The sequence below is a fragment of the Jatropha curcas genome, chromosome 1 (genome assembly GCF_041381405.1).
Source record: "Jatropha curcas cultivar XTBG-Jc1 chromosome 1, XTBG_Jcur_1.0, whole genome shotgun sequence".
In the NCBI taxonomy this organism is placed as follows: domain Eukaryota; kingdom Viridiplantae; phylum Streptophyta; class Magnoliopsida; order Malpighiales; family Euphorbiaceae; genus Jatropha; species Jatropha curcas.
Window position 1 is genome coordinate 29,147,936 of NC_143151.1, and position 14,260 is coordinate 29,162,195.

Consider the following 14,260-nt stretch of genomic DNA (forward strand, 5'->3'; position numbering starts at 1 on the left):
ACTCTAATAATAATTCAATCTTATGCTTTATTTTCAAAAATATGTAGAATATTCTAATAAAATATGTACAATTATCAATTTGTTTTCCTGGAACAAAAAATTGTATTAGGAAATGAAAAGGTGAAAGTTGAAATAGTATTAAAAAATAATAATTTTTTTCTTCAAATATATTTCAGTATGTTATTAAAAATATTTTTTACGTGTAAATGATACTCGCAAGCTAACTTTTCGAAGCTTGGGCTTAGCTTATGACGCCGAACCGGAATGCTAAACGCATTAAAAAATAAAAACGGCAAGGGTTTCCGAGGCCGCGCAATTACGCAAAACGTGGTTTGGCGCAAGAGCTGAAGAGAGCTGATAAAAGGAGCAAGGCATTCACTCTCCTTCTCTGCCGTCGACGCTCAGCACTCTGCACGTAATCCCTAATCTCTTGTTATTTCATTACATTTTCGAATTAATAACAAAAATTGGCTGTTGTTTGGGTCATTAGCAAGCTGAAATAAGCTGTTCTCGTTTCAGAATCAGTGTAAACTGCATATTTGAATCTGATGTTAAGCTATTGCAAATCCCACAATAATGGAGAATTTTAGTGTTTTGTCTGTTCAATGAAGAAAGGTCCGTAGGTCTCAACTCAAGTGATTTGGAAAAGTGGAGGTGAATTTGATAGTCATCTGTACAAGCTATTTGGTTTAAAGAAGGCTCGATATCACTATAAGAAGGCAGTATCGGAAGAATTTTGATTGTGGTGTTTTTCTGTCATGAGGTTACGAAGTCTTGCTTATTTCTATTGAATGTGTTGTTGTTTAAAAAATTCTCTTGATGCTGTTAATAGATCATTCCATTTCCATGTCTGGATAAGAGCAAGATTTGTGATTCCAGGATGATAACGTTTAAAAGTGATCTCTCTATTAGTTTAAATTTAGATGAAAGTTACCCATTGCTTTCTCATATAACTATGTTCTTGTCACTTCTGCATAATTGTTTCTTGTACTTGGCATAACCTGCCAACTTGTTTTATAGTGCAATGACTTGAGTTCGTACATGAAATTTTTGGTTTGAGAATATGTTGCATCGACGCCCATCAATTTGCAATCCATTCATTTTAATGACAATAGTTCTTTCTTCCTTTGTCTTATGTCGATCTAGTGCTGCAAATATCTCTTTTGCATTTACAGTATCATCTAGTTGTTACATATTGCCCATTTATAGACAGTTGCCTCTTTTCATTTCAGCAGTCAGTTGCAACTAAGGCTTACTCGAGAATCCTTTATCTATAGAAAATTCCTTTGACAAATGTCCTCATATTTTAAATGTAATGAACGGGAGACTGCTCGCCTACCAGTACTTGGCCTAAAGGAAGCAGCTTGCCTGGAACCTCATTATGCTAAAGGGGCTCCTTATATAGCTGATGTCCTCGGCAGATCTTGCTGCATACCTATAAGGTTGATTTTCTTTGTTCAGTCTCTTTTTGGATATCTTTATGTCAATTAATCATCTGTCTTTTTGCTGTAAATTTTCATCTTGTGATTGATATTGTCATGAACCTATACAGCAACAACAACTACTAGTAAGCATTAATCTCAAACTAGTTGGAGTCAGTTATATGAATCCTTTATTTCCATTCGGCTCTGCTCATAACTAGGTCTTCACTAATGTCAAGAGTATAGATAGAGAATATTTTTGTTGCTTCATATCTAGGCTTGAATAGCTTACCCAAATTCCTCTTTACTTGTAGGAAGTTGCCTCCCCCTCATGGTGATCTCCATGAAATTTTAAGTTCATTTCTGGGAAAGGTACACCTTTTTCTTGATCTAAAATTGTAGTTATGACATACTGATTGCTTATATGTTCTATAAATGTTTTGACCTTTGTCATCTTTTCTCAATTTTTCAGGATGATCTGGAATACGAGTTGGATGATAACAACAGACTCATGGGTGTGCTTAATTGTACTCCTCCAACCCGGGCAAATAATCCATTAGTATATGATGTAAAGTTTGTTCACGAAAACCTTGTAAAAGATTCTGCATTTGGAAATCCTCTTGGAAGTATGAATCAGTATTCAGGATTGAAGGTTCCTTGTCATGGCACCAGTGAACAGAAATCAACCATTCGGATTGAAGGTTTTGCTTCTGGCAAGTTTTGAATCTCAATAATTTTACAACTTGGATAAGGACTTTGGCAATTGCAATTTCTTGGTAGTTAGTTGTCTCAATTCTTTTTCCCACTTCAATTGTTTTTCCTGATGTGGGTACAATAGTATTGTACATACTGTTGCTTTGTGGACTTCCAATTTCTCTGTACAAAAATTAGGGCTTCAGAATGATGAAGAAATGTACATATGGACGGTTGATATTTGTACATCTATAAATTTTAAGTGCTGCAATTGGTTTAGATCGTTGTTGATGGTTTGCAATTAAAATTTTTGTGTCTGCTGCCAATTGGAAAGCCTGTCTTGTTGATATTATATTTATTTAGTTTTAGTTCGTCTTGTACTACAGTTGACACTGTATTATGAATTATTACTGAATGTGTAGATTTACTTGCAAATTTGACAAGCAAAGACTTGCATATATAAAAGCTTGCATACTAGCTGTTAGATCTATAACATGAATATATGCACTGCTTGCTTACCCATGGAGGTCCAATCGACACAAACTTCTAATATGAAGTTGCTAGTTATACTTTATTTTTCTGAGAAGATTGTGATCAAGTATGTTGTATCACTGTTCAGCGTTGCATATCATATTAAGAGTTCATGAAACATTCCCTTGAAAGAAACATTTTGCTTTCTTAGAGATGAAAAGATTGAGCTGAGGGAGAAAATTATAGCATCTAAAGTGCTATATACATCTATATCTTGCTAAGAAGTTGAAAGACGGGTTTCATTTGTGGATTGATGAAGTTAGTGATCATCTATAGCCATCTCTGAGCAAATATGGAAGTGATCTAAGAGTTGCATTCTTATGCAAGCTGCTACAACTTTAGTTCCAGTTTTCAGTGCTGTTGCAGAGCAATGCCAAGACGAAGCTTTAAAGTGAGCACGCTCCTCTTTTGTCATTTTTTATTGTCTGCATGTATTACTTAAAATAGAACGTATTATATTATTTTCTTTGCACATTTTATATTTAAATCTTTAGCTAATTTGATTAGTTGTCATAAATATAAGTTTATACGATAACATAAGAGACATTTTCTAGTTTGTCATTGCTAAAATGCAAGTTTAGAGTTTATATATCAAAATCAAAATTTGAGGGAATATATTAGCTTAGGAGCTAGGAGCTCGGATTGATATTATCACATTCTGATTTCTTAAATATTTGTCATTACATAAGCATCATTTTTCTTTGAAAGTAGCTTCACCTATCCAACGGTAATTACCGGCCTTCACCTGTCTTCAGGTGGCCCCTGACAAAAGCATTCTAATTGGTCAACTAACAAACCACAGGTTGGATTACCAACCTCCTAAAAGACTACATTATATATATGCATACACAAATAAGTGTATCTACAAGAAAACCCACAAATCAAAACAAGAAAATGGGGAAGTTTTGGGCAAGCATTAGCAGCAGCTATGAAATTTCAATTCTTGCAGTTTTATTTTTAGTATTTGCCAATTTGGTACCAGAGGGATGTGGCCAAGACACCTCATGCATGAACCAGCTTGTCCCTTGCCTCAACTACCTTAATGGAACAAAAGATGTGCCTAGAAGTTGCTGTGATCCTCTAGAAAATGTGGTAAAATCAGATTCACAATGCTTGTGTAGCTTGATTAGCAACCAAGGCAGTGATCAAGCTGAGCAGGCTGGCATTAATGTTACTGAGGCTCAACAATTGCCTGGAAGATGTGGTCTTCATGTTAATCCCCTCTCTTGTATTACTGGTAAACTTCGGCAAAATTAACTGTTTTGGTAGTTGTTAGGTGTTTTAGTAGCTACTAGTTGTTTGAGTAACTTCTTCTAAAACGTTAAAAGTTTAACTTTTAAAAACTAGTTCAAACGCTATATTACTGAACAACTACTTAAAAAGTTGTTGTCGAACACAGTCCTAGCCAGCTATCAATTTCTTATTTCTTATAGTATTATACCTTTGATTATAAATGTCAATTGCTTACTGAACCTGCGAATTGCGTGAAGCTTATTTATTTATTTATTTTTTAACAAATTTCATGGTAATTAATTAATTAACTCACTTGTTATACTTAATTAATGTTGATTTGTGGCAGGTTCTCCTAATACCAAAAATTCAGTTGATAATTCTTCAGCAGTCTTGTTGATACCTTCCTGGAGCTTTATGGTGGCCACAGCTTTGCCCATGGCTCTTCACATTTTGTGGTGTAAAGCTGCATGATATATTGCTTTTGCTGCCAAATATAACCAATTGGATCCAGAGAGTTTTGATTTTGAGATGGAGTTCTCTCACTTTCTTAGTGTTTTTTAATAATCTCCTATTATTTTTATTTTTATTTTTTCCTTCAACAAAGATGGTGTATATCTAGTTGTTTTGATCATAAATAAAAAATTGGTTGGTATTACTTTATGATGATTTGATATTAATTAATGTAGTAATTCAAATTATACTTGATTACTCCTAACCAATATATAAATAATATGAAATATTTTTATGAACTTGATTATAAATGAATGCAAAGTTTTCTTTATAAATTTCCATTAGTCAAAATAAATTGTTTCCTTTTAATTAAATAAAAAATAGATTCAGAAATTAAAAAAATATAGATTTAATACAATATTTCCAAAATATAGATGAATGGCTCATGTGGCACTTTGAAAGACTTATCATACACCTGAATTTGTAAATTTTGGTAATATTGTCTACGTTTCCATATTAACAATAATAGATTATAAGACCTTTGACTTTAATTTATATGTGAAATATTAATTTGACGTGTAGTTAGTATAATTTTAGAAATAATTTTCACATCTTTTAACTATTTAACAGATGTTTAATTAATAATACAATTTTACAAAGTATTCAATAAATATAATTTTATAAATTGAAATATTTGATAGGTAAAAATAAAAGTAATTTTATAAATTGAAATATTTGATGGGTAAAATAACATAGTTGTATTGTGCAGATTGGCATATGGCATAATTGAGAAAGTAAATATAAAGATACGGAAAAAAAAAAAATCGAAGTTCTTTTTTCCAGATAAGATAAAAATTAATTTTCTTTAAAAATTAAACTTGGACATATGTAAGGTAAATTAATAAGAAACAATAAATGAAATTTCTCTAATGTTTTACCTCATGATTTTATTTAATTTTCATTTCAATAATTTTAAAGAAGATAATTTCAAAATTAAATATTTTATTAAAAATAAACTCTAAAACATAAATAATGACATATAATGGTTTTGAATTCAGCTTGCCGTTGGTGCCATTTTCTTCAATCAAGTAAAAATAAAAATATCTAAAACCTTTGGATTCTGCAACGTATGTCTTCTCATTTCCACAAAGCCAAAATATCCTTTTTGTCTTAAACCCCTCTAAAACCTCTTCCCGTAATTATCCTCTCTTATCTACCATCTCCACCGTCGCCTCCGCCATTATCACCACCACAACATGTCCACACGTCAACCAAACTAGAAAAAGCCACCTCCATAACCTCCTTCAAATGGCTTCTCTCGACATTTCCACACCTCTCATCTTCAAATTAAACTCCTCTCCGAAGCTGTGGAAACTCTTCAGTGTCAAATTGCCTTCTCACTATAACCACAAGCACAAGCAATACCCATCAATTTCCATCATTAATGCCGTCTCCACCCCCACTTCCGCCGCCGCCGCCGCCACCGAGCTCGGTCGCCGGAGAGAGAATGTTGACACTGAACAAGACTCAATTTCCATTCTAAATGAGAGAATTCGCCGCGATTATAGCAAGAGAGAGGGATCTAGGGGTGTAATGGACTCGAAAGAGGCTGATAAGTATATTCAGTTAGTGAAAGAGCAGCAACAGAGGGGGTTACAGAAGTTGAAAGGAGAGAGACAAAGGAAAGGAAAGGGAGGTTTAAGTTATAAAGTGGATCCTTATACGTTGCAGCCTGGAGATTATGTTGTGCATAAAAAAGTGGGAATCGGGAGGTTTGTTGGGATCAAATTTGATGTTTCAAATAGTTCTAATGTGCCTATTGAATATCTGTTTATTGAGTATGCCGACGGTATGGCTAAGCTTCCTGTTCAGCAGGCTTCTCGCATGCTTTATCGATATAATCTGTAGGTTTTCTTCTTCTGCTTTCACTTGTTTATGTTATTGTCGTTTGTTTTAGCTGCTGCTATATATGTATAACCACAAGAACTGCCATGGAAATATGGACTCATCATGAACTTCTTACATTGCTCTAGTTACATAAAATTTCTTTTGATTTTCGGATTGGTGATTCATTATCTAATTTATAACTCTCATTTCAGCCCAAATGAAAAGAAAAGACCTCGTACCTTAAGTAAATTGAATGATACTAGTACATGGGAGAAAAGGAAGATAAAAGGAAAGATTGCTATCCAGAAAATGGTTGTTGACTTAATGGAGCTGTATTTACATAGGCTGAAACAAAGAAGACCTCCGTACCCAAAGTGTCCTGCCATGGCTGAATTTGCTGCTCAATTTCCTTATGAACCCACACCGGATCAAAAGCAGGTAGCAACAAAATTTTGGAAGTCTTTATACAATTTCATTGTTGAAATATGTAAATATTGTGCTGGATTGTCTTGCTTATGTTGGCAAGATGATTATATTCTTTGCATTTTGTTTGGCTGCAACCAACATGTAATAGGTAATAGACATTTGACTGTTGCAATGTTTATTTGTAGGTTTATTTTGTACTTGTTGTGGGGCATAGGAAGGCTTAGCTGTAGCTTTAATGTCACTCAGAAAATTTTTTCTTTAAAATTACATTTAAAATCAGTTAGACTTAAATGAGTTTTATTATTATTATTATTATTATTATTATTCATTCTGTTTCTCTTTATTTCCTCTCATAAAGTGGACCTTCATTCCAGGCTTTCTTTGATGTTGAGAGGGACTTGACTGAGAGAGGAACTCCAATGGATCGATTGATCTGTGGAGATGTTGGATTTGGTAAAACAGAAGTTGCTCTACGTGCAATCTTTTGTGTGGTCTCCGTTGGAAAGCAAGCTATGGTCTTAGCACCAACTATTGTTTTAGCTAAACAACACTTTGATGTTATTTCAGAAAGGTTTTCCAAGTATGCTAACATCAATGTTGGACTTCTGAGTCGGTTTCAGGTATAGGACTTTGTTCTTCTTTTTGTGAGATGCCCTGCTTGTTAAAAGTTCTTTATATGCATAGTTCTGCTCATAAATTGAAAATAAACAGTTAACTGGAAGCTTAACTCAGATTTCAGACATAATACATCTCAGTATCTATTTATCATTTAGGTATATATCAGATTTGCAGCCTATTTGTCAATTACGTGTGTTATGCTTAACTATGATAGAATAGTTTACAAATATTTTGCTGCTGGGATTCTAAGGTTTTGAGACCTGTTTCTGCATGCAGACCAGATCAGAAAAAGAAAAGTCTTTGGACATGATTAGACATGGTGATTTGGACATTATTGTGGGGACTCACTCACTTCTTGGGAGTCGTGTAATGTATAATAATCTAGGCCTGCTTGTGGTTGACGAAGAACAGGTTAGTTTCCAAAGTGCATAGTTCTACTGCTATTTGCAATGAACATTCATCTCATTGATCTAGATTGCTTTATTTTATTTGTATGAAGGAAACTATAAAACTAATATTTCTTGGAATCAAAGAATGTCCTTCTTTCTTTCTTTCTTTCCTTTTAAGTAAAGAGAAGTAATATAACAGAGCTCCACAGAGCTATCCTGTATGCAATGGAAAAATAATTACATTGGAAATCAAAGAAGTCTATAAAGGCTTGTATGTTACATATTGGCACCTGCTAAGCATAAGGTCAACATATTTGATTATCTATAATATTATAAGAATGAGAATTTGTGCATTTCCAATTATGTGATAAGCCCAAAAAAAAAAATTAGTTTAAAGGTCTCCAGTCTCCTTTCCTCTCGCATTATTGTTAAGCCATATGCAAATAGCCTTTTGAATTTCACTCCTGCTACTGTGCTTTAACTTCCGTGTGCTGTGTTTATTTGCTTTACAGAGGTTTGGTGTAAAGCAGAAGGAGAAGATTGCTTCTTTCAAGACTTCAGTTGATGTCCTCACTCTTTCGGCAACACCTATACCTCGAACACTTTATTTAGCATTAACTGGATTTCGTGATGCAAGGTACAATACAAGAGAACATATGTATTGCGAAAGGAAGTTACCTTTGCTACTATATTTTGGTTCTTAGATACGTATGCATAGTTCAGTCTGGTGATGCGTCCCACATCACCCGCGGAGTACATCCTGGGCTAGTATATAAGGCTAGGTTCAGTCCTTCCTCTATGAGCTAGCTTTTGGAGCGAAGTTAGGGGTCCAGTCCCTTATCATTTGGTATCAGAGCTTTGGCTCCGTAGGGTTGGTGTCTCATGGGGTTCGTCAGAATGCCGACTGAGGCAGTCGGGTCTTATGGGGGTGGGGATGATGCGTCCCACATCACCCGCGGAATACATCCTGGGCTAGTGTATAAGGCTGGGTTCAGTCCTTCCTCTACGAGCTAGCTTTTGGAGGGAAGTTAGGGGTCCAGTCCCTTATCATCTGGCATTGTCAATTTTGCATATTCCCAGTTGCTGAACTATATGACTAAAACCCAATTCCAGAAGAAAGACAGTTTCTCTTGGTGTGCAGTCTGAGTTTCTTTTGCAAAATCACAAATGTGCAACATTGTTGGATCATTACAAATGAGAGCGGAATACTGCATTTGGTAACAAGGAGCTGTGGACATTGTGAAATATAATCATGCATACTGATAATTTAGACTAGAAAAATAGAACATATATTAAATTGAAATGCTTAATCACTAATAAATTGATGTCTTGACTTAGAAATGTCGAGAGATGATTCCTATAGATGACATAAGATTGAGTTATATATGTTGTGAAATGCCAACTATCACATTACTATTATATTTCTTTTTGAAAAAATATATTAACTGAATCACATACCTATTGAATAACTTGTCCTTGTGTTAGAATATTAGTGTCTTGTAATTGAATAAAGTTCATTCAAACTAATAATTTACAGTTCCTATAGTATGGTGACATAAAAAGTGTACTTACCCTTTTCAGTTTAATTTCAACTCCACCTCCAGAAAGGGTTCCTATAAAGACCCATCTTTCAGTATACAGTAAGGAAAAGGTAATATCAGCAATTAAATATGAGCTGGATCGCGGTGGCCAAGTATTTTATGTCTTACCTCGTATTAAAGGTACCATATATCTTTTTTTTTAATTTATAATAATTAAGCATGATAATTATCAATATAGATGTCATTGCTTTTATTTTATTTTATTTTATTTTATTTTTAGACTGGCAGTTGACAGCTTTACATGCATATTATATCTGGTGTCACTACAAAGAATTAGTTATTCATCTTCTTTTTGGTATAAATTACTTATCAATTATGTTGTTTACGCTGAAGAATTGACGAGCCTTTCTGAAATTTCACAAATTACAGGCAGCAGAATCTTTCAGTAAAATTGAGAAAAAAGCTGTTATTACCTAGTATCGAGAAAAAGAGAAAATGAAAGTTTCATATGAAACTCTTTTTGGTCTTCAAACTAGAAACAATTTGTTAATTGTTATGTGTACTTTCCCCCAGTACCCATCTAAGTTGGTTTGGATCTTTTTTTTTTTTAATATTGGTTTTCCTATCATTCTTCCTGACAGGGCTTGAAGAAGTGATGGATTTTCTTGAACAATCATTTCCAAATGTTGAAATAGCTATTGCACATGGGAAGGTATGTTTTTACCCAAATTATGTTTTTTTGGGCTTTTGTTTGCATGTAGACATGTAAAGCCAGGACAGAACTAGACTTAAGAATTGGATTGGCTGAAAGAAAAAGCTTAAATTGTGGGATACTATGAATAAAATTTAAATTTTGGTACCTTATATATATATATATATATACAAAAATAAAAGGATTTAATGGTCAAATACTTATTTCTAAAGAAAAATGTACAGGATATATATTTAAGAAACAATAGAGGGCCAATATGTATATTTATAATATATATATATATATAAAAATTAGGGATAAATTGAAAAGCTCCCCCAGCCCCCCAAACAACAAAAAAAAAAGAGGCCATAACATATTTCTGCCCCTGTATAAAGCAGGCTTAGGTCGTAAAAGTTCCATGACATTATTTGATGAGTTTTAAAAATATGTATTATCTGTTCATCTTTTAGTTTGAAGAGAATGGTGCTATTCTGCATTTTGTGAACAGGAATATCTTCATATATTTTTCTTTTTTATATTCAGTGGATTTCTTTTAATTGATTTCAGCCATTAATAAAAAATTTTCCCCACTTCTACTTGCTCATGTTTGTTATACAAATTATTAATTTTGTGACTTCAAGGAATCTGCTTCTTATAGGTCCCAAAAAAAAAAAAAAAAAAAAAAAAGATCTAGCCCTTCCTTTTACCATAAATCAGTTCCTTTATATAGTTCTACATGTTTGTTAGTGCTCTTAATGAATTTATATTTTATTTTCAGCTTTTCATGTCACTTGTTACATCCCTTCCATCTTGACGGCTTCTTTGTTCTCACACATTTTGCTGTACTTTTCTTGGTGTAGCAATATTCTAAGCAGCTTGAGGAAACCATGGAGAAATTTGCACAAGGTGAAATTAAGATTCTCATATGCACAAACATAGTGGAAAGTGGGCTTGACATCCAGAATGCAAACACCATCATAATTCAGGATGTTCAACAATTTGGCCTGGCACAGCTATATCAGGTTCCACTCTCTTTACTTTTTCCCTCATTTGTTTTTTTTGTCTGAAAACATTATAGAAGAGCAATCTTGCAATCCTTATCTAGAAAAGTCATCATAATTGTTTAACTTTGTAGAGACTTTATCTCAACTATGTAACTTAATCAGGTATTCTTTTGCGTTTTGCTGCTTTTGCCTTTTAAAGATTTTCTTTAAGTTTACTCTGAAGAAGTCCTCTGCTTTAACCATGGTAGGAAAAACTACTAAAATTTGGTGTTTTAGATAGCACACTTCAACTCCCCTCCCTCCCCTTCTCTCTCTCTCTCTCTCTCTCTCTCTCTCTCTCTCTCTCTCTCTTTTTGTGTGTGTGTGTGTGTATGTGTTTATTTGTCATTTATCTTTGCATCTCTGCTAGGAAGAAGCATATGTGGGAATTGAGTTGCTCTTTTCACCTTCTGCTATATTTAATCTTAATTATGTGATTGTTGCAATGACTTCCATTCATGGAACAAGAAACTGTATTGTTTACGGAGTCATTTATCTTATTTACACTCTTCGGTGTTGTGACAATAGTTGCGCGGAAGAGTGGGCCGAGCAGATAAGGAAGCTTATGCACACTTATTTTACCCTGATAAGTCACTGCTATCTGATCAAGCATTGGTACGTTATGCAATTAAGAGCCTTCACCTTTTATCATTCATGATGGCGTGCACAGTTGATCCTCTCATGTTACGCTGTTCTAGGAAGTAACTTCCATTATTTTTCAACACTTCAGGAGAGGCTTAAAGCTCTTGAAGAATGCAAAGAACTTGGCCAAGGTTTCCAACTTGCAGAGAGAGACATGGGTATAAGAGGCTTTGGCACCATCTTTGGTGAGCAACAGACTGGGGATGTTGGGAATGTTGGCATTGATCTCTTCTTTGAGATGCTTTTTGAGAGCTTATCCAAGGTATATTTAGATAATTTTTTTAATGTTCTCACAAGATGGTAAGAAAGAAGAATCTGGATTTTATTGTATTTTTTTAATTATTTGGATTTTTTCCTCATTTATGCCTTAGCTATTTCCACTGTCCACTATACTGGACTGGCTTTAAGTGGAAATATGCTACACCATTGTGTAACTCTGCACCTGGTAGGCTGGTAGCGAGGTCTATGTATAACAATTCCTGTGCTTCTAAGACCATTGGTTTCAAACTTTCAATTGCCATGCTTTTATTTTTCTAGTTTGAGTTCCCATAACCTTTCGTACATTTTTGGTTTTCAGGTTGAAGAACACCGTGTAGTTTCAGTTCCTTACCATTCTGTACAGGTACCTTGTTATTCTGTGGAAAATGTACAATCGGATATTAAAATATTTTATCTTAATGCATCAGGATCTAGGATGGGAACTATTGAAGAAATATCCAAATTTCACTTAACCTTCAATTTTCATTATTGATGAACATGAAAAATCCAACCTAGCAATTATCATGACTCAAAACGTTGGCAATGAGTTTTACTAAAATCAAGTTTTGTTTTTTCTTTTTGAATGTCAGATTGATATAAATGTAAACCCTCATCTTCCTTCTGAGTACATAAATCATCTAGAGAACCCTATGGAAATTATTAGTCAAGCTGAGAAAGCTGCAGAAAAAGATATCTGGACTTTGATGCACTTTACAGAGAGTCTGCGCCGCCAATATGGAAAGGAGCCTTACTCTATGGAAATTCTATTGAAGAAGCTTTATGTGAGGAGAATGGCAGCAGATCTTGGGATAACAAGAATTTATTCTGCAGGAAAGATGGTTGGCATGAAAACAAATATGAGTAAAAAGGTTTTCAAGCTGATGACAGAATCAATGGCATCAGATGTTCATCGAAACTCTTTGGTTTTTGATGGAGATGAAATAAAGGTAATGATGTAATCTTCCTTTTGGTGCTTCCCTGAATAGTAAGTGCTATTAATTTTATTTGGTTTTTTCTTCCTCTTCCATGCACTTATTCCCTATGCAAGGAGATGATCACTGCTAGTAAACTTGGCCCCATCTTCAAAATCACCAATATTATATGAGTTATGTTTGTGCTTTTGGATCATAGTCTCCATGACATTCTTTGTAAATAGTTAATTACTGATTGAAGGTTGGCTCGCCTTGCCTTATCATTGGGGTTATAACTGCAATTCTATTGGGATGCTTGTTTTAACATTTCACTTACATTCTTCTTTGTTAATAATCCCAACAGGCAGAACTTCTTCTAGAGCTACCAAGAGAACAACTGCTAAATTGGATCTTTCATTGCTTGGCAGAACTTCATTCTAGCCTTCCTGCTCTTATAAAATATTAGTCCACCATACAGAAAACCAACTGCCTGATTTTCGCTTTCCCTTTACGTGCAAACCAAAGTTCACACAGTTTTATTGGGTGATCATCGAAAGGGAAGCTATAATGCTTCTCCAAGTCCAATGCTTCACCCTCTGGTCTAACATGTCCTTGTAAAGTCCATGTGAGGATGTCCAGAATCAAAACTATCCTCCAAACAAATACATACATAGAAACTAAGTTCTCTTGCATTGGCAGTATCTGATTCGGACTATACATGCCTATTATTCCAAGGTAAGCCAGAAAAGCTGTTTGTTTTGATTCTAGTCATCCGCGCTTGCTTACCAGCTATATATTTGCAGGTTACATATGTATTATTTGCCAGTGACAGTTGTATTTCTGCTTCAAAGAGGATATTACTACTCATTGAAGGCTTGCACAGATTAATGACATGTTTCATACCATTTTTTCAGTATGGCTAAGATCTTCTCCGAATTTCGAAAGGAGCAGCTTTACAATTTGACAATTCCTTCTTTTTGGGCATTGATTATTTGTACAAGCTGGTTGTGCTAGAGGGCATTGTTTAATGTTGCTAAATAACACATTAGCTTGCAGATTTTAGAAAATGCAAAATCGTAGCTAGAAAAATTGTTCGTTTACAAAATTTTGTGATAGTTTAGATTATTGATGAAATGAAATATGTCTATTTTTATTAAAAAAAATGAAAAAAAAAGGCAACATGAAGCAAACGAAAAACCATAGGATATTTTTTGATAATTTTTAATAGCAAGAGGCGTGATGCATTTCTGATTTTCAGGTGATTCTCATTTCATTTCTCAATCACCACCATGATTTAGTGGAAGATTTGAATGTCTGGTCTGGGATGGGTTTGATAATTTGAATTTCTTCTAAAATATTGCAATGGTGAGAAGTAGTTGATGGTGGATGGTAAGTGAGGTCCACCATTTCTAGACTTTTTGATAGTTAATTGTTGTTTGCAGGTCCAGATATGGAAGGCACGACTTGGACGGTCAATTCAGCTTTTCTTTTGCTTTTGGCCTTTTGGCCATATTTCATATATCACA

At 34.2% G+C, this 14,260-nt stretch overlaps 3 protein-coding genes across 8 annotated transcripts; all 3 read left to right on the forward strand.

Annotated features, from left to right (window-relative positions):
- Positions 1 to 234: 234 nt before the first annotated feature.
- On the forward strand, positions 235 to 2,393 carry LOC149499318 (uncharacterized). Of its 5 annotated transcripts, none has more exons than XM_089717320.1 (5): positions 235 to 415; positions 520 to 763; positions 1,233 to 1,442; positions 1,736 to 1,793; positions 1,894 to 2,393. In XM_089717320.1, exons 3-5 carry the CDS (start codon positions 1,294 to 1,296, stop codon positions 2,143 to 2,145), a joined length of 459 nt encoding a protein of 152 aa, XP_089573446.1. In that variant the 5' UTR covers positions 235 to 415; positions 520 to 763; positions 1,233 to 1,293; the 3' UTR covers positions 2,146 to 2,393. The 5 variants fall into 5 exon arrangements, with proteins under 5 accessions (XP_089573446.1, XP_089573443.1, XP_089573450.1 ...); XM_089717317.1 differs by having other exon boundaries at positions 1,236 to 1,442; XM_089717324.1 differs by lacking the exon at positions 520 to 763.
- Positions 2,394 to 3,496: 1,103 nt separating this feature from the next.
- On the forward strand, positions 3,497 to 4,538 carry LOC149499319 (Bifunctional inhibitor/lipid-transfer protein/seed storage 2S albumin superfamily protein). The gene is made up of 2 exons (XM_089725804.1): positions 3,497 to 3,882; positions 4,225 to 4,538. Exons 1-2 carry the CDS (start codon positions 3,540 to 3,542, stop codon positions 4,347 to 4,349), a joined length of 468 nt encoding a protein of 155 aa, XP_089581930.1. The 5' UTR covers positions 3,497 to 3,539; the 3' UTR covers positions 4,350 to 4,538.
- Positions 4,539 to 5,407: 869 nt separating this feature from the next.
- LOC105630239 (DEAD/DEAH box helicase) lies at positions 5,408 to 13,991 on the forward strand. Of its 2 annotated transcripts, XM_089720891.1 has the most exons (14): positions 5,408 to 6,232; positions 6,428 to 6,653; positions 7,016 to 7,261; positions 7,536 to 7,670; positions 8,161 to 8,285; positions 9,230 to 9,369; positions 9,831 to 9,901; positions 10,741 to 10,902; positions 11,452 to 11,538; positions 11,654 to 11,827; positions 12,143 to 12,187; positions 12,414 to 12,770; positions 13,099 to 13,469; positions 13,538 to 13,991. In XM_089720891.1, exons 1-13 carry the CDS (start codon positions 5,637 to 5,639, stop codon positions 13,198 to 13,200), a joined length of 2,466 nt encoding a protein of 821 aa, XP_089577017.1. In that variant the 5' UTR covers positions 5,408 to 5,636; the 3' UTR covers positions 13,201 to 13,469; positions 13,538 to 13,991. The 2 variants fall into 2 exon arrangements, with proteins under 2 accessions (XP_089577017.1, XP_089577018.1); XM_089720892.1 differs by lacking the exon at positions 7,016 to 7,261.
- Positions 13,992 to 14,260: the final 269 nt, after the last annotated feature.

What these genes read in the sequence shown, in the direction of transcription:
- LOC149499319 (XM_089725804.1), top strand. Translation starts at nt 3,540, where the DNA reads ATGGGGAAGTTTTGGGCAAGCATTAGCAGCAGCTATGAAATTTCAATT. An exon ending in TCCCCTCTCTTGTATTACTG is followed by an intron (nt 3,883 to 4,224) that starts GTAAACTTCGGC and finishes GATTTGTGGCAG; the next exon opens with GTTCTCCTAATACCAAAAAT.
- LOC105630239 (XM_089720891.1), top strand. Translation starts at nt 5,637, where the DNA reads ATGGCTTCTCTCGACATTTCCACACCTCTCATCTTCAAATTAAACTCC. An exon ending in ATGCTTTATCGATATAATCT is followed by an intron (nt 6,233 to 6,427) that starts GTAGGTTTTCTT and finishes CTCTCATTTCAG; the next exon opens with CCCAAATGAAAAGAAAAGAC. An exon ending in TTGATGGAGATGAAATAAAG is followed by an intron (nt 12,771 to 13,098) that starts GTAATGATGTAA and finishes TAATCCCAACAG; the next exon opens with GCAGAACTTCTTCTAGAGCT.
- LOC149499318 (XM_089717320.1), top strand. Translation starts at nt 1,294, where the DNA reads ATGTCCTCATATTTTAAATGTAATGAACGGGAGACTGCTCGCCTACCA. An exon ending in TCTTGCTGCATACCTATAAG is followed by an intron (nt 1,443 to 1,735) that starts GTTGATTTTCTT and finishes CTTTACTTGTAG; the next exon opens with GAAGTTGCCTCCCCCTCATG. An exon ending in TAAGTTCATTTCTGGGAAAG is followed by an intron (nt 1,794 to 1,893) that starts GTACACCTTTTT and finishes TCAATTTTTCAG; the next exon opens with GATGATCTGGAATACGAGTT.